This window comes from Propithecus coquereli, unplaced genomic scaffold (genome assembly GCF_000956105.1).
Source record: "Propithecus coquereli isolate 6110/MARCELLA unplaced genomic scaffold, Pcoq_1.0 Scaffold501, whole genome shotgun sequence".
NCBI lineage: Eukaryota > Metazoa > Chordata > Mammalia > Primates > Indriidae > Propithecus > Propithecus coquereli.
In genome coordinates, this window is record NW_012150853.1 from 1,296,057 (window position 1) to 1,321,015 (window position 24,959).

Genomic DNA, 24,959 nt, shown 5'->3' on the forward strand with positions numbered 1-24,959 from the left:
TGGCGTCAGCCTAGCTCACAGCAACCTCAAACTCCTGGGCTCAAGCAATCCTCCTGCCTCAGCCTCCTGAGTAGCTGGGACTACAGGCGTGCGCCACCATGCCCGGCTAATTTTTTCTCTCTCTATATATATTTTTAGTTGTTCAGATCATTTCTTTCTATTTTTTAGCAGAGACGGGGTCTCGCTCTTGCTCAGGCTGGTCTCTAACTCCTGACCTTGAGCGAGCCACCCGCCTCAGCCTCCCAGAGTGCTAGGATTACAGGCGTGAGCCACCGCGCCCGGCCACAGTTGACCCTTGAACAACACAGGCGTGAACTGCACAGGTCCACACACACACAGATTTTTGTCAATAACATTTATGCTGGGTGTGCCCGCCTCTCCCGCCTCCCTTCCATCAGCTCCACCTCCGCCACCTCTGAGACAGCAAGGCCAACCCTCCCCTCCTCCTCAGCCTACTCAACATGAGGATAACAAAGATCTTTATGATGATCCACTCCCACTTAATGAACAGTAAATATATTTTTATGTGTTCATTGACTGTTTATGTTATCAGTAAAGTTCTGGGGCAGTCAAAAGTTACGCACAGATTTTTGACTGTGTGGAGGTTGGCGCTCCCAACCGTGCACTGTATGTATTTTGGGGAGAAGAGAGAAAGAGGTCATGGGCAAGGAGGAGGAAGGGGTTTCAGAGGTGGTCATTTTCTCTGGTGGTTGCATGAACAATTCACTTTATGACAATTTATTGAGTTGTACGTTTATGTTTTGTGCTCTTCTCTATATGTATCTTTCTTCACAATGAAAATGATGAAACAAATGGTATTTGAACATGACAAGGATGTTACTAGAATCACTTCTATTCAACACTGTACTGGAGGTTCAAGTCAGCAATACAAACCAAGCCAAGAACAAGGAATAAAAGTCTCATAGATTGGAAAGAAAGAGGTGAAAGAATCTTTATTAACAGGTGACATAATCATTTCATAGTAAATGCTAAAGAATATACAAAATAACTTACCAGAATAAGCTAATTTATCATATTTTACAGCAATACAACTGAGAGATGAATTTTTTAATACCACTTTTCAATAGCACCAAAACCCATAAAATACTTAGGGATATATTTTATTAAATTTATGTTTAAGAACTATATCCTCCAAACTACAAAACATTACTGAGAGAACTTTAAGAGAGCCTGAATAAATGGAAAGATATACCATGTTTATGGATTGGAAGATTCAATATTGTTAAGATACTCAAATCGATCTATAGATTTAATGCAATCCCAATAAGAATCCAAGAAGGCTTGACAAGTTGATTCTAAAAAGACCAACAAAACCATTTTGAGAAGGAAGAACAAAGTTGGAGGACTTATAATACCTGATTTCAAGACTTACTATAAAGCAGCTACTGTAGTAATCAAGACAGCATGAAATTGGTATAAAGATAAACAAAAAAGTCAATGGAACAGAATAGACAGTAAAAACAGACCTGTGCTTTTTTTGGTCAACTTATTTCCAACAAAGGTGCCAAGGTACCTTTCTCAATAGAGAAAGATTAGTAATATTGGAACAACCGGATATCACATGGAAACAATCTTCAGCCCCTACTCTACACCATACTCAAAAATTAACTTGAGATGGATCACTGATCTAAACGTAAAAGACAGGACAGGTATGGTGGCTCATGCCTGTAATCCTAGCATTTTGTGAGGCTGAAGCAAGGGGATCGCCTGAGGCCAGGAGTTTGAGACAAGCCTGAGCAACATAGCAAGACCCCATCTCTACAAAAAATAAGATTGAAAAATTAGCCAGGCGTGGTGGTGCACGCCTGTAGTCCCAGCTACTTTGGAGGCTGAGGCAGGAGGATCACTTGAGCCCAGGGGTTCAAGGCTGCAGTGAGCTGTGATGATGCCACTGTACTCCAGCCTGGGAAACAGACCAAGACCCTGTCTCAAACAAAAATAATAACAGTAAAGTACAAAATTCAATGTTAAAAAATATAAAAGACAAAACTATAAAACTTCTAGGAGAAAATAAAGAAGAAAATCTTGGGGTAGATAAAGATTTCTTAGGTTCTTAGATGGGATACAAAAAGCACAAATCTTATTTAAAAATCTGATAAAATGGACATTATCAAAATTAAGAACTTCTGTTCATCAAAAGACACTTTTAGGAAAATGAACAGGGTGGATGATAGGAGGTTGCTTGGGGTACAATGTGTGTTGTTTCAGTGATGTGCGCACTGACAGCCCCGACTTCACCAGAATGTAATATATCAATGTAACAAAACCGTACTTGTACCCCAGGAATATATACGAGTAAAAAATAAACGGGAAAAATATCACATGGAAAATTAAACTAAAACTAACTAAACAAATAAAAATTAAAACTAACTAAATAAATAAAATAAAATGAAGAAAATAAAAAACTATAGACTGGCAACACTTGTATGCACAAATATATACATTTTTTAATCTCAAAAGTCAATACTAACACAAACAACTTTAAAAAAATAGTTGAAAGATTTGAATAGACACTCCACACAAGAAGCTATATGCATGAGCAAAAGGCACCTAAATAAAAATGCTCAACACCTTTAGTCATCAAGGAAAATGCAAACTAAACACAAGACAGAACTGAAGGCACATTGCAAAGGCTTTTATGAAAAATACTGACAATTCTGGGTGTTCAGAAGAATAAGGAACTATGGCACTCTGGTAAAACGGTTCAACCTCTTTGGAAAACAGTTTTGAGTTCCCTTTTTTTTTTATTATTCTAAATTTTTTGTAGAGATGAGGTCTTGCCAAGTTGCCCAGGCTAGTCTTGACCTGTCCTTGAGCAATCCTCCTACCCTGGCCTCCCAAAGTGCTGGGATTACAGGCGTGAGCCACGGTGCGCAGCCGGTTTCCGGTTTCTTACCAAGCTAAGCCTACGGGTTATCATGTCACCCAGCAGTTCCGCTCCTAGGTGTTCACCAAGAGAAACAAAAGCACGTGTCCACGGTAAGACCCACACACAAATTTCCTAGCAGCTCTGCTCATAACAGCAAATACCGGAAGCACTCCAGATGTTCGCGAATAGACGAATATACAAATAAACAATTTGTGGTTTACACATACATCAGAATATGAAGTTCAGAAATAAAAAAAGAACGAATTACTGAATAAGCAACAGGAGCGCTTTGCTGAACAAAACGAAAGCAACAGCTAGAGCACACGCTGGACAGTCCATTCACGTGAAGCTGCGGAACAGAACCCTGATCTGTGAAGAGTCTCTCAGCAGCCGCTTCGAGGGGTGACTTCAGAAGGGCTCGCCGCAGGGGCGGGAAGGCTTTCCAGGCGGTGGAACTGCGGCTTCTAGAAGGTGCGCACTCGTCAACGAACGTACCTCGCTGTATGTTATACCCAGAGCCGGTTTTTCAGATGTAACATCTCTAATAAAGAATACACGAGGCCGGCGCAGTGGCTCACACCTGTAATCCTAGCACTCTGGGAGGTCGAGGCGGGTGGATTGTTTGAGCTCAGGAGTTCGAAACCAGCCTGAGCAAGAGCGAGACCCCGCCTCTACTAAAAATAGAAAGAAATTAATCGGACAACTAAAAATATATAGAAAAAAAAAATTAGCCGGGCATGGTGGCGCATGCCTGTAGTCCCGGCTACTTGGGAGGCTGAGGCAGGAGGATCGCTTGAGCCCAGGAGTTTGAGGTTGCTGTGAGCTAGGCTGACGCCACAGCACTCTACCCCGGGGAACAGAGTGAGACTCTGTCTCAAAAAAAAAAAGAAAAAAAAGAGAATACGCGGTATTTGGGGAAAACATCTCAACCTGAGTTCACTGATCATTTCGCTAACGATCAGTTCACTGACGACGCTTTTTCGGAAAATTATTCCGAACTTTGGTTGGCGGCACCAGCTCCGCTTCGCACGGCGTCGCCTGCCCCAGAGCGGCGTCCGCGCCCCGGTTCCACTCCGGTCCCGCCCAGAGCACGCCGGTGGCCCCTCCACAGTGCAGCGTCGCCATCAGTAGAAATTTGGGATTGAACGCACAGCGTCACTGAATACGTGCAAGCCCGAGCCGCGCGTCTCCCCCGCGGACAGCTCCCCCCGCAGACCCCAGAACCGGCAAGGCTGGGCCCGCCGGACACCCGCTCCTCCTCTTCCGCTCTCTCCCAGACCCCGCCCTCCGCTAAGGCCCCGCCCTCCCCCACAGGCTCCACCCTCCCTGTGGCCCCTCCCCTCCCGTGGCCCCGCCCATCGCCAAGGCCCCGCCCTCCCGCCAGAGGCTCCACCCTCCCCTCCTGCGGCCCCGCCCCTGGCTCCCTGCTCCGCCCCGCTGCGGGGAAGGGATGCCCTTTAACTGGGAGGGACGGCAAGAAGGACCCCTCTGAGCAGCAGGAGTCCCGCAGGAAGGATGGGCAAAGGCAGGCAACAGAGCTGGTCCTACCCAAGCAACCTGAGACCTGTCACCTTCCCGGGAGGCGGTACAGGCTGGGTATTTTCCCTCCAAACCTCAGGCCGAAATGGGACCCCAGTGCCAGTGGCGGCCTGGAGAGAAGTGTTCGGGTCCTGGGGCGGACCCCTGTGGGAGTGAGCGAGTCCTGGCTCCGTGAGCTCGCGTGGAGAGGCTGCTACACAAGCCTGGCCCCTCTCTCCCTTGCTCCAGCTCTCTCCAGGGGATCTGCACACGTGCACACACAAACACACACATACACACGTGCACACATACACATCCATGCGTGCACACATGCGCACATGCACACACCTGCATGCACATATATCTGCATGCACATACATGTGCATACATGGACACATGCACACACATATACACACACACGGCTCCCCTCGGCGTCCCCCATGGGTGCCGCCTTCCTGAGTCCCTCGCCACACACAGATGCCAGCCCCATGCTTTTGTACAGCTGCAGGCTGGGCCAAATAAACCTCTTTTCTTTCTAAACTGCCAGCCCCGGGTTTTCCCTTTACAGAAATGCACGATGGACTAACCAGGGGCCTGGGCAGAGGAACTCAAGGTCGGTGCTCTTTGGGAGGATGTGCCCAGTTCCGCCCACCCGCCCTATTCTACAGTGGGTCCAGGCCTCAGCCCTGGGCTCTCACAGCAGGGTCTGTGCCTGAGCCTCCCAGCTCTGGCACAACGCTCCTCACCCACTGACCACTGAATAAACCCAAAGCCATCCACACTGAAAGGCAGTGCAGCCTCGGCGTTTGCCGTCAGTGTTCCAAATGGGTCCAGGCAGTCTGGAGAGAACTTTAACCCTAACCCTAACTTCAACCTCTCTTGGGCTTGGGTAGTTGACTTTGCAGCTGACCACTGCCTCCCAACTGTGGCAAAGAGAACAAATGCTTCTAATGTACTGTCTGACTTTTCTCCATGGGCTTCTCAGCAAGATCTCAGAGGTCACTCTCCCCCTCCCTATCCTCTCTCGACATCCACGCCTTGCCAGCAGCTCACCCTCATCCTCCTCAGCACGGCAATTTTATTTAAACATTTTTTGCCACCACGAGATTTTCTACTTGAGGTTCCGATGTTACCCAGAGATCCCACGTGGGGTACGTGTACTGAATTTGCCATGGTTATTCATCAGTCCACAAACATTAGGTTGAACCAGACACACAGGAAGCAGCCGTGTCATTGGATGCTAACTTTCAGCTAGGTTCTGGGACTTCAGAGAGAGACAGTGTCTCTCCGGTCTCACGGAGCCCACACTTTAACGGTGAGGCACAGGAAGGGAGATGGGAATGAGGACGGATCGCACCACAGTGTGTGGCGAGAGGGAAAGAGCTGGTCAGCGCACTGAAGACGGTGCGTGGGAGGTGGGGACGAGGAGGACCCGCAGGTGAGAGCCCAGCAGGGGCTGGGAGGAGGGGACAGCGAGGACCTGTGGGTGAGGGTCCAGGGCCCCCTGGGGCAAAGTCCCCAGCTGGGTGCCTCGGGACACGATGCTCTGGGCACAGACTTGCAGATGCACTCCACACGCAGCCCCTCTCAGACGGGGAGCGGCGACTGAGCGGGGCTCCCAGAGGCAGTGTGGCCCCCCTTCCTGGCCCTGGTAGCAAAAGAATCACTCAGAAGCTCAAGTCTGCCTGCAGGATCTGGAGCGTGAGCCCTCGAGGTGGGCTCGGAATCTGTATCTTCAACATGTTCTCTCCCTGGCCAGCGAGTCGGGACCAGCGCGCTGCAGGAGCCGCTGAGCAAACACCCAGGTCGTCCCCCTGTCCTAAGCCTTAAAATGAACACACTCTACAAAAATAAAAATGTTTCAGAAGCCCGCTCCTGTGGGGCATTGGTCTCTCAAAGTATCAAGTTCAGTGGCATTCAGCAGCAGCTGCAGCTGGCCAAAAATAACACGCTGCGGTGAGGACAAAACACACGGGTAAACATAGCGGGCCTAACTGAAGGGCGCCTTTGGAAGCGTGGAGACGTCTTCCCAGAGCTCACTCAAGCCCATTCCTGAACTAATTTTTGTTTTTCCTCTGTTCAAGGAAAACCTTTCTGAACATTAGTGTTAACAATGAGGAATCTCTCTTCGTGCAAAGAGAAAAGTAGAGGTGTCTACACAGACAGAGCTCTTCCGCCTTGCGGCTGCCAGTTCAAAATGAGGGACCCTCGGCCTCACAAACCAAGCTCATGTCTCCTTTTCTGTCGGTGTTACTTGCAGATGGGAGTAAGTTTTGGGAACATTTACCACTGAAATCCTGTGGCCCTGCCCTGAACCAGCTAAAACCACTACAGGCCTTGGGTCTAAAACACAAGCCCATAATTTTTGTCTTGGAAAAGAATGGCAGACGCACAGAGTGGAAAGGAAGGGAGTGGTGTGTGTGGGCAGGAGAGGCGGGTGGCGCTGGCCGTCCCACCTGCCCCCGGCCCGCCCGGCTGGCCGCGCAGCGGCCCCGTCAGTCAGCCTGCAGCCAGTGTCTCGGCAACAGCCAAACAGCCTCTGCCACCTTTAGGTAAAAGGCTACAGACCAACAAACCACACGGAAGCATCCGCACTTACTCAAGTCAGGTGATAACATCTTTAAAACCATTCTCTGTAGAAAACTGAATTTTCTGTCAATTATTTATCTTAATAGGGAGAGGATATTTGTTTACCATTTCTTGATACACTGTTGAAGACAAAATAAAAAATATGACTTTTTAAAGCCAGGCAAAGTACCTTTAATTTGAAAACAATTGAAGGTCACCTAAATTGTAGACACAGTCACATGGAAACATGCATAGTTTCCTACACACCACTAGCTAAGACAGAAAGAACACCACAGGGCCCTAACCAGCAAAAGTCTGTGATAATGACAGCAGCAGACCCAGTCCCAGGCCTGTTCTCATATTAACACTGATTAATTATTTTCTAAGTTGCAGCAGATTCTCCACAGCCGATACCTGCATTCTTTTCTAAACAATTCTAAGCTAAAATCAACAAGTCAAATATAGAAAGCAGGTGGCATGTGATAAAGGGATGAGGAAAAACAAACTTCCTCACTAGGCTGGTAACATCTGCATTTAATAAGTTACTGACCAGTAATTCTAAATATAGTGAAAACAACATCGTTCAGTCACCTCTCGGTAACCACCATACCCTGTGGTCAAATGCTTTGCTCTCAAAACCACCCTCCATAAAGCACGACGTCTCCTGTCCTGTTCCCGTTAAATGCCCAGTGGGGAGGCCCTCAGCCCCTCCTCTGCCTGACGTCTCACCACCTCCCCGCGTCTGCGGCAAAGAGCTGGAGGGGAAAGTAAAACGTAAACCTTAATAGTCACATCGGCCAACATTTCCACTTAGCCGCAGTTGGACAAAATGTTTAACAGCAAAAGAGTTTGAAATTGAGGCCGGGCGTCGGGGCTCACGCCTCTAATCCCAGCATTCTGGGAGGTCGAGGCGGGAGGATCATTTGAGCTCAGGAGTTCGAGACCAGCCTGAGCAAGAGCGAGACCCCGTCTCTACTAATAAAAATAGAAAGAAACGATCTGGACAACTAAAAATATATAGAAAAAATTAGCCGGGCATGGTGGTGCATGCCTGTAGTCCCAGCTACTCGGGAGGCTGAGGCAGGAGGATCGCTTGAGCCCAGGAGTTTGAGGTTGCTGTGAGCTAAGCTGACACCACGGCACTCTAGCCAGGGCAACAGAGCCAAACTCTGTCTCAAAAAAAAAAAAAAAAAGGTTGAAATTGCTTTTTTAGTCATCTGCCAATTAGTTATTTGAAAGATACTCCTCCCCTACAGATGCTGTGCTGGCTTCTCCTCCTATCTCACCAGAGGAAACAACAGGCTGCTCAGTTCTAACACTGGGGGTGCTGGCGGGCAGAGCGTGGGGGACTCGCCGGTACGGGGCCTACTGCCCCCGCACTTCCTATTAGACATAAAGGTTGAAAAAGTGGGGTGACCATACACAGGGTTCCAGACAGCGCTCGCTAAGAAGTGCGGTCTGATGTGTCCAGGCAGTAGGGTGGCTCTCTTGGTCATCTGGACCGGAGCCCCCACCGGAGGTCCTGCCTGGTCTCAGGGTGCTGGGTCCCAGGACACGCCAGCCAGGGGCCTTCTCTGTCCACACAGGGGCTGGCCAAAGGCAGCCCCTTCGTTGTGCCCCAGCAGCTACAAGGCTGGGGACCGCCAATCTGCTCTGTCCATTTCAGATGTCAAAACACTTCTCCTGTTTTCCTTGGGGAAATCACGAGAGAAGAGACCAACAGGCTCGACGGATCCCGTTAGGAGGGCTACACGTCAGAGGGAACGCCCTTCACACGAGTCTCCCTGCTGGCCACAGACTCAGCCACGGCCTCTGGCTAGGCTATCTTCCAGACTGGCCCTCCCTGTTTCTACCTTAAACATCGAGTCCCTGTCGGAGCTGGTGTTTTGTTGTTGTTTTTCTAAACAGTTTCTTAAACAGAAATCAAGTCACCTCCAAGACTGCATGGCAATTCCAAGGGAGCCCTGGGACACCACGAGACAAGAGCAGACACTGGGGGAGGAGCCCTCTCGCAGCCCTGCGGTCACCTCCCCACACCTCTACGTGAACTTCATGGGACGCCTAAACCCGTTAGGAATAAACAGCTGTTTCATGCGCAAAAACCGGGCTACCCACTTGTAGGGAAAAGGTGGAGCCTGTCCGGAGAACTGACCCCACCAGGAAACGAAGACGACTTTGGCACAGAAGCGAATCTCTGTTGACACGGGCTGGCAAACACAGGCCAGGGCTGGTGATGGAGGCCCCTCGATGCCCCCAGCTCTCAGCGTGACCCGGGACACTTGGGACAACCAGACGAGCACTGCAGTGCTGAAGACGGTCACTGGACACAGGCTCTGGAAGGTGCTGCTCTGAGGCAGCGGTCCCAGCCTTCTTGGCACCAGAGACCGGTCTCATGGAACGTAATTAAATACGCTAGCTCAATAAGCTTGCTCGCCCAACGCTCAACTCCTGCCTCCCCCACCCCACCCCTGTTCCTAAGTTTCACGGAAGACAATTTTCCATGGACAGGACGGAGTGGTGGGGGCGGCAGAGCTCTGCAGTCCAGTCCCTAACAGGCAGCCGGGGGGCTGGGAACTGCAGCTCTATGGTTTGTCCCAGACCCTCCAACTCTCGTAGATACCCTCGCTGAACACGTGGGCCAGCGCACAGGGGTGCAGGGTCTCCGCGGGGGGAGCAGCTGACAGTCCCAAGACTGGCCTCCCTGTTCCAAGAGGGACCCCAGGCCCTGCAGAGCCACGGAGGCCCCCGAGGAGGCCTGCATGCCCAGGTGCTCCTGCCAGAAGAACCGAGGGAAGGAGGAACCCACCAATTAGGCTTCTCTGCCCCGAGGCAGGAAGAGAACTAACCTAGAAACCAAGGACACTCGGAAGCCAGGCCTCTCCCCAGGCCCAACAGAGGCTGACCACCTGTGGATGGAAGGCCACTTCTACACACACCTGCCACAACACCCTGACAGCCCACCTGAGCTCCGAGGGAGTGGAGAGCCATAAACACACACACACAGTCAACTGTTAACACATCTGAGAGGACCCAGGAAGCAGAGTGACGATGGCCTCGGAGCCGCTGCAGAGAGAGGTGACGAGGCCAACAGAAGGGGCCACGGACAGCCCCCAGCACCGAACGGAAAGGCTCCCAGGCCAGAGCTTAGATCTGCCTCTGAAATGCACTGCCTGAGTGGTCACAGCTCACGAGTGAAAAGTGAACTGGAGGGTCAACCGCGAAATGCGGAACTACATAGAATGGAAATCGAGGGGAAACGCACAAACGGTGAGACCTACCACTCAGACATAAGGAATCGCAAAAGGAGAAAATAAGATTTTAAAAAAAAGAAGAAATGAGTTAATACAGAAAAATTTATCTCAATTAAAAAAAACACTCGAGTCTATACTTGGAAAGGGCCTACCAAGTTCCTTGACACACACAGAAAAATTCCCACATTCCAAGAATATGGGGGAAAAATCTTATAAATGTTCAGTAACAAACATTTTTACAACCGACAAAACTCAACTGATACAGAAAAAGCATCTGACGAAATATAACACCCATTTATGGTAAAAACTCTCGCCAAGTTAGTAAGAGAGGAGAACTACCTGAACTTGAGAAACAGCGCCTTCCAAAGCCGTACAGCTAGCACAGCCGGCGGGGAGCGGTTGACGCCTGTTCGCCTGGGCAGTGTCTACACCGCCATTGCGAGTTGGTCCAGGACCAGAGGTTCCAGTTGGCGCAACGCAGCTCAGTCAGGAAGAAACAGAACCGGCCCTACTTGCAGGTGACGTGAATGTCCGCACAGAAAATCCCAAGCGATCCACGAAAAACACCCAGCACTAGTAAGTTCTGCAAGGTCGCAGGATGCAAGGGCAACACACAGAACCCATCCCACTTCCACACACGGTGCCGACGTGGACACAGGAATAAAACACAACACCCGTTCACAACTGCTCCAGAGGAAATAAGAGAGAAGCGTGCAAACCTAACAAATAGCCATGTGATCTGGCTCCTGAAAATCACAAAATGCTGATGAAAGAAATCAAACAGGATCTACACAAATGGAAATGGCATTCCTCTGAGCCTGGCAAACACTTTTTTTTTTTTAGGAAAGGTCACAGAAATCCTCTTCCAGGTCGGAATTCCCTGACGCGATGGCCCTGAGTGGCCCTCCCCCTCCTCCGGACAGCACCAGTCCCGCCCAGCGTGGGCGCTGCTTCTGGCTAAGCCCACGTGACACGGCCTCACGCTTTACCACGGTCCTAGCCCCTGAGGATGCGGGTGCCCTAGCTCTCGAGAAGATGAGAAGCCAACATCCCGCTCTCCTGAAATATCACTGATGGGTGCAGTCTGGGACGATAGAACCGTCGTGAGATCTGCTCTCTCTAACGCAAAAGTTCTCGTATTCGCTACCTGTGGGTATCTGGACCAATGGTGATGCATCATCTTGAAGGGCCGCCCAGGTAGAGGTGGGCAGGTGATAACTGTGGTGAGAGCTGAGTTGTCAGAAGACCAAGCTAGCTCTCGATCTGGGTGGCAGGTCCAGGGGTGCTCATGACATCATTAAAACAAACTTAGAGGTGTGGTCACAGTCGCAGAGACAACATGGGCCCCACATCGACAGATGAGGGAAGGTGTCCTGAACCACGGATCACGATTAACTCAATTCTGTGCTCTCTGAGATCCTGAGATACAAATTTAAAAAGAAGAAATCATAATGGAAACTAGAAAACATAACCGAATAGTAACTAAGATGTTATATTCAAAACTCACAGGGCACCCCAGTAGTGGTAAGTTTTCCATGAGAGGAAAACCAATGGCCTTAAAGCCTGAACGGCAGGGACACCAAGGTCCCACCCATGGAGTAGAAATAGAACAGCAGCGTAAGCCTGAATGAAGCAGAAGAAACAAAATCACAAAGATCAGAAAGCAAAAAACAAAGCAAAGGAACTTAGAGGAGAAGGAGCCAAAGGGCAGGGGCAGGAGGAAGAAAGCGCCTCTGGTGGCCAGAGGGCCCAGAGACGTCGCAGGCAGCAGTCAGCCCGCCAGAGCCACGAGCCCACGGATGCAGGTTGCGTGGGGTTGGGAGCAAGGCCAGGCTCCCATCGCTGTCCCCTCATTAAAGGGACGCCAGAGAGGGTGAGAACAAACCAGCTTTGTCTGCCCCACAGCCCCAGGGAGGACAGGCTGCGAGCCGGGTAGGTGGAGGCAGGCCAGGCTGTGGCCGCAGCACCCTCCACCTCGGCCTCTCCCATGCTGCCACATGCACCCTCCCCTCCCACCTCCCCTCTGGCCTGAGCTCCCAGTTCAGGACAGACCATGCCGGGAGCCAAGCATGGGCTCCCACACGGACGGCCACGCTGCCAGGTTTCCAGTGAAGGTGGAGGGGGCAGGCAGAGGTCCTCTACTCCGGGAACCCTGAACGTTCTGACTCTCTCTACGAACAGCCAGAATCGCCCAGATCAATCCACCATTGTGACGTTTTCACAGACCTCGACATGCACATGTGTAAGAAGCCTGGAACCTGAATCCCTATAATAAGGTGGATACTTAAAGGCTATTTTCTTTGAAAGACAGGCTTTTTGTTTGCTTTGTTTTATTCTACCGAAGTCTCCAAGAACACCACAAACAACCAAGGCAAGAATATGATAGTGTTTAGCTGGAGGAGGAAATGCAGCTTCAACCGCTGGTCTGAAAACGGCATGCAAGGATCTCAAACTCAGCAGTCATCGTCCAGAGTGTCCCAACTGTCACTCACAGAATCCGAGTCTGACATTTAAAGAGCGGTCCATACGGACTAGCTCTTCTTTCCAACTAATATCTTCAATCTGGATTGAAACTGGAAATTACAACATAGCAAAGGAGATTGCTCCTTCACCCGGAACAGCCTGTTGGAAACTGAGGTTGATTTCACATTCCGGAACCTGCTGTGGTTTTATTATTCCCCTTCGGAACAACATGACAGGACAGTCACTGGGGAGGCCTTACCCACACCCTCCTGCACACCTGGAACCGCCTGATGCACTCTAGTGTCCGCAGCACGTCTGCACCATGAGTGCAGCTTTTCTCTTGGGGAGGGGCTAGCAGGGGAGGGCGGAGATGCTTTGTTAGCAAGAGTTGAAGACCCATCTGAAGTGCCCTAGATTACAAACCCCTCGAGGTTAGGAACCACATTTGTTCAACTCACTTTAACAATGCCCTACACAGCCAGGCTCAGCAGCTCACGCCTATAATTCCACCACTTTGGGAGGCAGAGACAGGAAGATCACTTGAGGCCAGGAGTTTTAGGCTACAGTAAGCTATGATCACACCACTGCACTAAGCCTGGGTGACAGTGTGAGACCCCATCTCTAAAACAGAATAAAATAAAACACAATCCCCTACACAGATTGTATTTACAGTGAGTTTCAAGGTAACGTTCTCACTGACCAGCTGGGCAAAACTCAAGATCCCCTAAGGACTCTCATCTCAGGAACTGCAGGGAGCAGCGGCTTCTGTCTCCTCACCAACACGCAGCCTTGCCACGTTTGCAGACGTCCTCCTACGCCCAAGCCCAGGACTGAGGATAGGGTCAGACAGGCAGACCCACATGCCAGACAGGCAAGGGAGCCCAGTCCGCGCCCCTCCCCAGTTCTTCCGTGCATGGGCGGGGGGTGTTCACAATGTACAGCATCACTCGGCTTCAGTGTCGCCAATATCACAACCAGGAAACCTCCTTTACATGCAATCAAACCCCTAGATACAAGGAAAACCCACTTTCATATTTTGTTCTCTCTAGACACAGAAAAATTAGCAGATGTGTAAAAATGTCTTTTTGGAACCAATGGGATGTGAGTTAGCCTGTCCTCAAATCTATGTAGCTTAAACGCCCTTCCTCATAACTTCATCTTGCCATCGACTTTTGCTCATGTTCTCTGGGCCCTTTTCTCTTTGGCTGTTTTTCTTTCTTTTCTTTTTGTCTTTCTGATAAAGACCAAAAACCCAGGGCAGTGTCTGTGTGTCCCAAACTGAAGCCTGAACAACAGAGAAGCTCTCCCCGGCCTGTGCCCGCCAGTCCCCCTCCCAGACAGACGCTCCGTCAGTCCCCAGCAGGGGAACGGCCTCTCCCGTTACCATGGCAAGGTGGTCTTGCAAAGCCCAAGGCAAACACTGTCTGCTGCTCGAACTTTACCAAAATGTATCTCAGTATTATTTTACCGATGCGTTTTACCTAAACCCTGAGAACAATTTGGGTTTCTAGTGTCAGGGCAAGGCTCCTTGCTCACACTTTTGTTCGGTCACCCTTCTCTGCCACACCATGGAGCCGAGGTCAGACACCCAATCCAGTGGGCCCTTCCTCTCTCAGCACGCCGTCCCCGTCACTCTGAGCCACCCCTGCCACCTCCCCATCCACTGACGTCGCCGGAGACTGACTCGGACAGGTATCCGCCCCACTCTTGTCTCCTCCTGCCCCAAGGTCAAAGGGCATTTCAAGGCCCCACTTTCACTGTCCCCCGTGGTGAACTCACAGTGAGACCCGGCCACTGCTGTCAGGTGGCTCCTGGGACCGCAGCGCTCCCTGTTCCACGAGCACCGACCCCGCACCTCCTCCTGCACCTCCCACACCCTGTGGATGTTCTTCCTGCCCTGCCGTGAGCAAAGGAAGCTATGAAGGAGACAGTGGAGAAAAAGGGGTGACCCAGCATTTCCTCTTTTCTTTCAGCCCAAGATGGAAACGGTGGCCCCGTGCAGACCTGCATGTTGGGGAGATCTTAAAATACTGTGAGGACAGGGGTGTAATCTGCTGGCCACAAACTCAAATCTTGCTGCCACCGTTGTCAGTAGAGAGTAACACAAGATTACTGTAAAACATTTCAGAAAAAACAACCTTAAACAGAAGAAAAGAAAATTGCCATAATCCCATCACCCAAAGGCCATAAAAAGCAGTCTTCAGTGCCGCGGGTCCAGTTGTCTTGGTGGAAACTGTCTTTGGGTGGGAAAATGTTGGGTGGGTCATCTGAGTATGAAAACATGAGCCCAGAGAACGGGGGAAGGCTGAACGTTCTGTGTACGAAAACTGGGGAAATCTGAGATGTTTAGTCTAAGAAGAAAAGGGCAAGAGCAGGGATGAAAGCACCTGAGGCAGCAGGACAGGAAGCTGCGCCCGGTGGGCCGAGTGTCAGGGCTGTTTCACCTGCCGTCCCGCCTGTCTGCACACGCAGGCACATACCCCCCAAAACTTCCCCGCATTGAGACCTCGACCGAGGGTCCTGGGAGTCAAGGACAAGAGCTGAGTTGCCGAGAGCCGAGAAGCCGGTTCCCGTGTGGACTCATTCAGGGAGCACAGCCGGCCAGGCTGACGGGGAGCAGCCAGCTCCCGCCCCCAGCAATGCGGGAGCCCTGGGAGCCCTGCCAGCCCCGCAGAGCACAGACGCGCTACAGTTTACTTTAAAGTAGTAAAAGGACGATCCGCAGTTAAGTATCGACTGTGTAAGCAGTTTCATGTTCTCTCTTCCCCCACTGCGATCTTTGTCCTGTCAGTAAGAATTCTTCGTGAACATTGGGGGATGCCCTCCTGGAGACCTCCCGGTTTTCGTCACTATGACTCCACTGGCACGTGACGACTTGCTTCTAATTTCCACCCTAGTAAACACCTGAAGCGTCTTCGTATACAAATCGTTCTCAGAGACACCCAGAAGTGAAATTCAGGCATCAAGGCGGAGCATTTTTACAGTTCTTGTTACATAACACAAAACCATACCGTTTGTGCTGCGTATCACAGCATGGCACCCACTTACACCTTCCAAAACGCTGAGTATCTACATGTTTCAAAAACATTATTAATTTGAGTTTTAACAGAATCTCACTAACTTAATCCGTATTTGATGACGAATGATTTAAATTTTTAGAAAAGTTCATTTCTTGCTCTCACATCCATACCTCTCACTTGCCCTTTGCCTGTTTACCAACTTTGTGTTTTCTTACCAACTTTTATGAATTATTTCTATTTAAGGTTATTAATCCTTTAAGCATATTTGCCAACATTGACCTAGTTTATCTTCATTTCTTTATGTTATTCTCTGCTGAGAAATTTTACATTTTTACATAATCTTATTTATCATTAACTAAGTGCTACAGCAATTAAACAGCAACAACCCATCAACCTTAACTTTTAAGTATGATCATAACGTATTAGAAAAATGATTTAAGAACCATACTAAAATATACAAGCATTTAATTATTCAACCAACATTTATATACATTATAAACAAAAGAAAGAGTTACTTACTGAATCCAAAAAGCACAGGTAAGACCCTGAGCTCTGTGCTATTGCTTGATTTTTAGAATATCCAACTGTTAAAAAAAGAAAAGAAAAACTCTTATGATTCAATTTCCAACAGCATTCTCTTTCACAAAGCTTTGTACACCATACGCCATAGAAGCAAGCTGGGAAGCCCTGCACAAAAGCTGGGGTCAGCTTCAAAGGGACGACAGGGAAGCCTGTGGGAGGCGATGGTCAGGAGCACAGCGGCAGGCGGGCACGTCCAGCCGGCACTGTCTACAGCAGGAGACGCTCCTCGGAGAGAACAAATTCAGTGAACGCTTCCTGAGGACAGCACTAAGCTAAGACCTGGGGATATGTTTTAAAACACAGAAGTGAAATTAAAAGGATGCCTGTAAAGTCTCTGCGGGGGGAGCCGGGACCTGGTGAGGGGGGAAGCGGGTGGCTTGCGCACGCATGACCGGTCGGCAGAGCTCACTGCGCTGGACGCTTGATGGCCGGGTACCTCAATATGTATTTCCATGATGAGCTGAAGCCACTGCCAGCACCGACCACACGGGGGTAGGTGCGCATCCCGGGACCGGCCCTGGTCATACAACGCTGCTCCGTGAGGCCCAGTGGAACTGCGTCCGCACAGCCCCCAAGAGCGGCACCCATCGCGACAACCCCAAGCCGGGAGCTGCCCAAGTGCAGATGGAAAAGCTGGAAATACGGCACAGCGAGAACGCACACACCGGGCTGCCTACCGCACGGTGACTCGCACGTGACTTCTGAGCGAAGAAGCCAGGCACCGAGGAGTAGAGAGGGGTGGGGACTCTGGCGCGGGGCACAAGACTGGCCACGATTCCCCTGCGCTGCCCTGTGGAGGGGAGGGTGTGGCCGCAGGCCCAAGGGGCTTCCAGGGGCTGGTGACGTCCTGTTTCTTCATCGGGGTGCTGATTACACAGTGTGTTCAGTCTGCGAGCCCTAATCCAGTTGTGCGACTAAAATAAGTACACTTTTCTGGATGGATAATGGATATCTATTACACTTTGGCAAAAGCTTCAAAACATCCTTGCCTTCAAAGACACTACAACTGAGCCGGAAAAAAGAGTTAAATGGTAACCCACAGTTATGTGCCAAATGAATGGTGCCCCAGAAAGTACTAAGGAGATTAAAAGAAGACAAAATTACCGACAAGGGAGATGCAGAGCGAACATGAGGCTGTTGGAATTTGAACTGAGAATGGAACTGTCGCAGAGGGTGACGGACAGTCCCAGTCGTGCATCCAGGGAGCTGGGCAGAAGCCAGCTCCTGCAGGCATTGCTGGGCTCAGCAGGGGCAGCTGGAAGGTTTCCGAGCAAGGAGCAGCACCCAGACATCAGCACTCACGAGCCCAGCCTGGCTGCTGGTGCCAGGGTAGGTTGGGGGGCATCAGCCCAAAGCAAGGGTGCTATGGGGGTTTTGAGGGGCAAGATACCACCTTCCCTAGAAAAGGGGTTGCCAACACCTGAATCATGTTAGCAGATGGTTACAGATTTGATGCCATCAAGAAAAGCCACACAAAGAAAAACAGATGTGTGCAGAGTTAAAGCAATAAATCTCTCTGGTGTTCAAAGGCAAGACAAGCTGGAGAAAGTTGTTGGACCAAGGGGACACCGGCCAAGTGTGCGTTTCAGCCGTATCCACGGCACCCCCCGGTTTTCTGCTACAGGAAGGAAGAGAAGGGTTCCTGCCCCACAGGGTCTGTCCTGTCCTGGGTGGTGCTCAAGCAGGCTCACCCCACGGCGATGCTGCAGTGGAGACATGAGAGGCAGAAAGTCTCCAACCCTCATTCTGCTCTGAAAGGATCTGATCTGGGGCAGCGTCCTGCGGGTTGACGGGGGTTCACACAAGGTAGCCTGTAATTCCTGGTCCCAGATTTCAAAGAACCACAGGTATTAACAAGGGCAAAGGACGAAATGCACCCGGGGAGGCCGAGTGCCTGGCTGCTCACCCCTGGGGACTGGGATTAGTGGCCAGGGCCAAAACAGCTGTAGCTAAACCCCACCCTAACTGCAAAGCGAGGTGAGCAGAGAGAAAAGCCTCATAACAACCACAACCAAAGAGCTGTTTGAGAAAAATGAAAATGAGAAGAGACTTTCCACAATCACACTGAATTTAATAAGAGTTCTGTTCAAAAAGCTGCTTACTAGATTCAGGTTTTAGGAGAGAAATTGAATCCATGAATTTGGGCAGTGAAGGAAGATGCATCTCACTAAGGAGGCCAGAAGCTTCTCAAGATGAATCTTCTGTTTGGCAAAGACAAGGGATTTGTTTTAGTATCACTGCCTAGATGAAAGTCAAGCGTCTGTGCCCGGTCATGTTTGGGGAGGCCGGTCCCTTTGTGAGGGAGTTGGTTGCCACGGTCACAGCAGGAAGACTGCACCTCGGGAGAGGTCGGCACCCCTTACTCTAGGAGGGAAGGGCAGGATGCTGCTTTGTTTCGGTTTCAGCAAGTGACCGCACTGTTAAGAAATGTTTTGCTCTGTTGTGGTATGAAATCATAGTAAGTGAATCTTAATCCATTTTAAATACGTAACACTTTTGAAAATAGATACTTTGGATCTATGTTATCTAACAGTCAATAAAACTTTTCCTATTTAAGGAACTATGATGATAGGAAAGTACGTCCTTTCAGATACAACCAAACTGACTCCGTTTTATTAACGTGTAGTATGGACCCCATGAATCCTCCTCACCCACGCTCCTCACAGACAGTGGGATGACGTCATGTCACCTGGTCCTTCACAATTCCACAGCTGTCACCGACATAATTCACACAAATGTGATGCAGATCCAGTTATAGCTAATTGATAAAAAGTATTTTATGAAAGACAAAGCTTGTTTTTAAAATGGAGATGAGTCAAGGAGTGTCACAGCACTCATCAGTTTGTTTTCAGTCAACTACGGAAGATGCAAGACATCTTTTAAATTAAATAACATGAAAGGGTGGTTCTAGTAGTCTCAAAAACCAGTCGGTTTACACACATTTCAGAAGCAAGTTGAAACAGATGTTCTGCAATAACCAATTTATAAAGAGGTTTCTGTTTCAAACACACTAAAGATATGAAAACAAGAAATAATTTGAGGAGAAATATTAACATCTTCCAATCGTGTGAGATGACGATGCTGATGAGGATGACCACAGCGAACCAGCTGCTAACACCGCCGGAGGGCCGCCTGCTCGCGCCCGTTCCAAACATCCCGTAGCTCATTCCACACCCTCATGACACCCCAAGACAGGTGCCTACTGCTATGGTCATTTCGCAAGGAAGGAAACTGAGGCACGTGAGCTGGCAGTGGCACAGACCCTGGCAGCCTGGCTCCAGAGCCCTCCCTTAGGCACCTGCTCCACACCTGCGACCCGTCCTGCAGGAGAAAAGCTCACATCCACTGAGACACATTTCATGTGTGGCTACGCTGGCAACATCAAGCCAAAAAGTCTTTCAATGTGAACTTTTAAAAATAATAGATGTTTCTTCTTTTAAAGGACCAACTTTAAAAAATTACCTTGACTTAGATTTTTTTCTTAAATATTTTATATGCTTTTTTGCTTTCTTAAACACGGTACCCTGGGTACTAACTGTTAGGAATGTGATGGGAACAGGGTGGGGAGCGTATTTCGAAACAAGGTTCTGTTTCATTCTCTGAAGCCCAACTGAGCTGCAACTCGCTTCAACCAATATCCACCCTCTACTTGGCCAAAAAAAAAAAAAAAATGAAATAAATATTGGCAGGAGGCTGCAAAAGGCAAAGGCATCCACTCTCGGGTGCTCTCAGGTTGGGAGGACATGCCTTTTAACCTGCTTTCAGGAAGCAGCAAAACTGTCTTACAAGAGCCAATGTTCAGAAAGGTTCACGCACGTTGCAGGGTGGCCACCAGGAACTCGGAGAAAGGCAGCCTGGGCTCAGACCCCACCTCTGCTCCAGCCAGGTATGTTAAACTTGAGTGAATCAACTAATATCCTTCGTGGGACCAGGACAGCCCCTGTCCCCAGGGACAGAGAGGAGAACTACGTGAGCTCACAGGAGGCAACAAACTCGCCCAGGACCCGTGAGTGGCTGAGGTGCTGCTGCCTCTGATCACCCAACAGCACAAAAAATGGAAGGGAGGAAGGAGAATGCACAGAGACCACGTGTCCAGGAAGAACAGGAACTGTCTCTCCCACTCATTCCTCTCTCCTGAGAGCCATACCCTGAATGCACCGAATCTACCCTGCAATCCCCACAGACCCCCAGTCCACACACTCTACCGGGAAATATCAGAGAAGTTGCTGAGAGTCATGTGTCGGATCTGAACAGGACCCAGCAGCAGCCCTAATACTCTCACACGGGGCATTCCAGAGGGACCCCAAACCTCCAGCCTGCCACCCCTGAAATACACTGGAGCAATGAGATTCTTTCAGGAGAAGTCTGTTAGAAGGTGGGGTGAAGCTACACCACTCCTAAGGATATTTTAAGGCAGTAGCTCTTGACCCTGGATATGCCTCAGACCCTCGTGGGAAGCTTTAAAATCCCGATGCCCAGACTGCACCCCAGACCAAGTACACGAGAATATCTTCAGGCGGGATTCAGGCATCAGGTTTTTTAAAGCTGCCCGGATGATTCTAACTTGCAACCAAAGTTGAGGACATTATTTTAAATAAAGACATGACCCCTACAATCTACAGGTAGCTGTCCATCGGTGAAGGTTTGTCACCTGCCCCACCTCCACCTCTTCAACCCCACGCAGTATATGGAGGAATGTTTTTTTCAAGTCTTCTATGAAAACTTTTAAGTCAAACTAAGGGGACACCAATCTCTTACACTTAAAGCTAGAATACAAAGCTAATCATTCAATATAAAAACAGAACGAATGAAAAACCATAACACTTGACACAGCATTATGAAATTTCGAAATTCAAAAGCATAAAAAGAAAAATCTCAAACACTTTCAGAAAAGAAACCTTTTAATAACAAGAGTCAGACTGACAGGAGATTTCTTATGCAAAACATGGGACACTAAAAGATAATGAGGCAATCCCTTTAAAATTCTAAGAAAAAATTGTTTTCCACCTAGAATTCTATACCCAGCCAAACTGACAACTGAGCCTAAGTGTCAAAAAAAGACACCATCCAACAGGCAGAAGCTCTAGCTGGGCGCGTGGCTCACGCCTGTAACCCTGATGACAGGGGCTGAGGCGGCAGGATGCTTGAGGTCAGGAGTTCGAGAGCCCTAAACATTTTACCACCCATATATCAGACATGGAAAAATCATTTGAAGAGGTACTGCAATAAAATGAAAAAGGAACATATAAAAAGAAAATTTTTTTTTAAAAAAAGAGAGGAGGGAAAAAAACAAACAATGGCACGTAAGTAGGAACTAGAGGTAGAGAATAGAGCTAAAGATTGTTTAAAGGCTCCGTTAGATTTTGACCCTCGGGAAATAAAATGCCCTACTGTGCAGCGGAGGTTTCACTTCCTCCTGAGTCTAATCCCACCGCGTGCTCTGTGGCAAGCGCACTCACGTATTTACAATACCCTAAGTGCTGTTTTTACAAGGTTTGAATTATTAGAAACAACCTACTAGTAAAGCACATAAAACAACAAGAGTTATAGAGAGAATGTAAACATGATAAGCCCTGACAATGTCAATCAATATATGATAACAAACAAACGCTCCAAGGGAGGAAGGAGGGCAAGGGAAGTGCAGGGCACTGCGAAAGGGCTGAACGTTCCTCTTTAACGGGGAGCGTCCGCGGATGCCGTATGAGGTAGATAAGCCAAGCAAGAAGAACTAAGATCCACCGGTTACTTAGTTCCTGTCACCGCATGCTGGTATTCAGAAAAAAAACTTGCTTTAATTAATCAAAGCAGACATTTGCGAAAATGAGGAAATGATTTTTTGCCCTCTAAATACAGACCGCAAGACTAGTGTTTCTGGGAGAGGTTGAGATTGCACCACGAACGCTACAGCACCAAGTCTGAGGCCTCTGCTCTTACCCCTCAACCGGACACATAACCCAAAAACAAAAACTATGGACCAATTTTCCACATATCAAATACAGATGCAAAAATTCTAAAGAAAACTGAGTAACTGTACTGTATAAAATACTATCATGTCATTGCTGGCTTAGTCTAGCACTATAAGAGTGGTTAATTGTTAAGAAAAATATTAATGTAAGGAGAAGAAAACAAGCAATCACCTTAATAGATACCTAAAATACGTATATCTAATAAAATTCAATACTGATACCTCACTTTCTGAAGGCTTACTAAATTAGAGAGAACAGGTAAACCTGATAAAGGGTATCTTCTGTAAAGCAACAGTGAATATCACAGTTAACACTGAAACATTCCCACTAAGTCAGGAACAATCAGGGATCTGGCTACCATTAATGGGGTTTCACACTGTCTTTCTATGCTTCCTACCTTGGTCAAAAATAAAGCATAAAATTAGAAAAAAAATGGAAGTACAATATTCGTTCAGGATTAGACTACCTAAATAAAAAACCTAAAATAACACATGAAAAACTGCTAGAGTTGGATAAGGTAGTGAACCCACACAACCAGCTGTTTCCCTCCCCCTCTACGCAGTTCCACAGCCAGAGACGCCCCAGAAACAGAAGATAACAGTAAGACTCTGAACTCCTGGTTTAAAAACAGTAGGAACCTCTGCAAGAGACAGCAGGAGGGTGCAGCCCAGTGGGAGGAGAAAGCACACCCCAGCTTTTAGGCTGTGTTTTCATTCTGCCCACTGCTGCTTGGGCCAGCTTGCGCCCACATTCCTCACTGAGAAGTGAAAGGACAGCAGGAGAGGAGCTGCTCCCACAGATGCAGGAGGCAGCTGCCTCGGGCCACCTTCCCCCCAACCTGCCCTCTCGAAAGGGAGGGGAATTGCACAGAAGGAAGGAAGATAAACGAGGGATAAGGAAGGGAAATCACAGGCGTGATGGGCAGGTCCCCGCGTCACGGCGCCCACCTGCCAACACGCATGCGTGCCAGACAGGGACGTGCAGGAGCCGGCAGAACTCATCGCCGGCACCCTTCACCACGGGAACTGTTTTACACAAAGTCCTTTAGACAAAAGGAAGATGACACCAGACGGAAATCTGTCCCTGTACAAAGAAATAAGGGCACTGGAAACAGGAAGTAGATGAGGAAAAATGTGTAATTTTCTTTCTTATTGCTTAAGCCTCTTTCGAAGATCATCTGACAGTTCAAATAAATTAATAACAATGTGCCGTGAGGTTTACGACACACGTGAAGTTAAAATGCACGGCGACAGCAGCACAGAGGCTGGGAGGGAGAACGGGAAGTGTGTTGTTGCAACCAACGTCCTTACGCCGCACGTGACGTTGCCCGTGAACACTGGCAGACTGTGGCAAGTTGGAGATATATGTTACAAAGCCTAATCAGCCACTAAAACACCGAAATGAAGAACTATGGCTGATAAGCCAACAAAGGAGATAAAACGGAAGCATAAAAAATGTGGATTGTAGCTGTGCTTCCAGTGTGACAGCACTGGACAGCCTCAGACCACCCCCCAGCAAAACCAGTGAAAATTGTTTAAAAACAATCACTTACAGTCTCTGGAGATGGCTCCAAGAGCACACAGTAAATGAAGAAATATTCATTCATAAAATCCACTGAACTCAGTAGGCACAGTGAGAGCCTGTGGTATCTGGACCAAGACCTGCTCCCTCCACCTCCCGCTCCAAGCTCCTGGACCTCAGCTGTCTGCCTCTGAGGCAGGTCTCAGGCAAGCACAGTCCACCACTGGGGGGTCCCTTCTTCCACCCAGCCCCACTGTGGACAGAGGCTACGCCCACCTTGGTGTGGTGTCGCTGAGAACAATGGAACCCGGATGCTCTTGCTCTGGCTCCTGGGGCAGGGCTTCCATGCCAAGAGCTGAGGGGACAGTGGGGTCACGACCCCGCATCCACCAAGTACTCGGCTCCTGAGGCAGGGATAACACACGAGAGAGAAGCGTACCTGTCCCCATCTGCAGCACCAGTGCCAGGGGGGAGACACAGGCCTTACAACAGAGAGACACCCTTTCTCCCCTTCTCATCCGCAACAGCACGTGGAGAAACCCAAGCCCAAGGGCAGACTTAAACACTGGAGGTCGTGGTGAAAGGCAGCTGGGAGGAGACTGGAAGGTTCATCAGGATACAGGATAATCTCTAGGCATCTAGTTTCCCAGAGAGAAGCAGGGAAGAGACTGCTGGGAAGAGCCCTCCTGCAGTCAGAACACATTTCAGACACCAACCTCAGGAACTATTCCTTCAAAGGAGCCCAATTCAATTGGATTGTTCTCTGAAGCAATGTATGTCCCATGGCATCCTTGAAAACGATAGAATGATCAACAGTTATTGAAGTTTAACAGGTGGATGTGGTCAGAGAAGGAGCCAGAGAGAGCCCTGCCAGGACCACGGCCATCCCAGGGCGCCGAGGAGCAGTGTCAGAGCTGAACACCGACCGCAGGGGAGAGGAGAGCAGACATCACTCATACAATCCAGCCGGTCACTAAACAAGTAAATAACAGTACCCAGCCCCAGGGCAGTAACTGGACCTGCTATAACATACTATATAAAATGTCTACTTTTCCACAAAAAATCAGGAGACATGCAAAGAAACAGGAAAGCATGACCTATACTCTGGATAAAGGGCAGGCAACAGAAACTTCCTGTGAGTGTCCAGAGTCAGATTTAATAAAGACTTCACAGCAGGCAT

At 49.1% G+C, this 24,959-nt stretch overlaps 1 protein-coding gene across 1 annotated transcript in view; it reads right to left on the reverse strand.

Moving 5' to 3' along the window:
• B3GNTL1 (UDP-GlcNAc:betaGal beta-1,3-N-acetylglucosaminyltransferase-like 1) overlaps window positions 1-24,959 on the reverse strand; it is a 95,713-nt gene that overhangs the window by 57,434 nt on the left and 13,320 nt on the right. Inside the window, exon 5 of the mRNA XM_012656363.1 lies at window positions 16,230-16,294. Within this exon, the coding sequence (XP_012511817.1) occupies window positions 16,230-16,294 (65 nt within the window). The remainder of the gene's footprint in view (window positions 1-16,229; window positions 16,295-24,959) is intronic.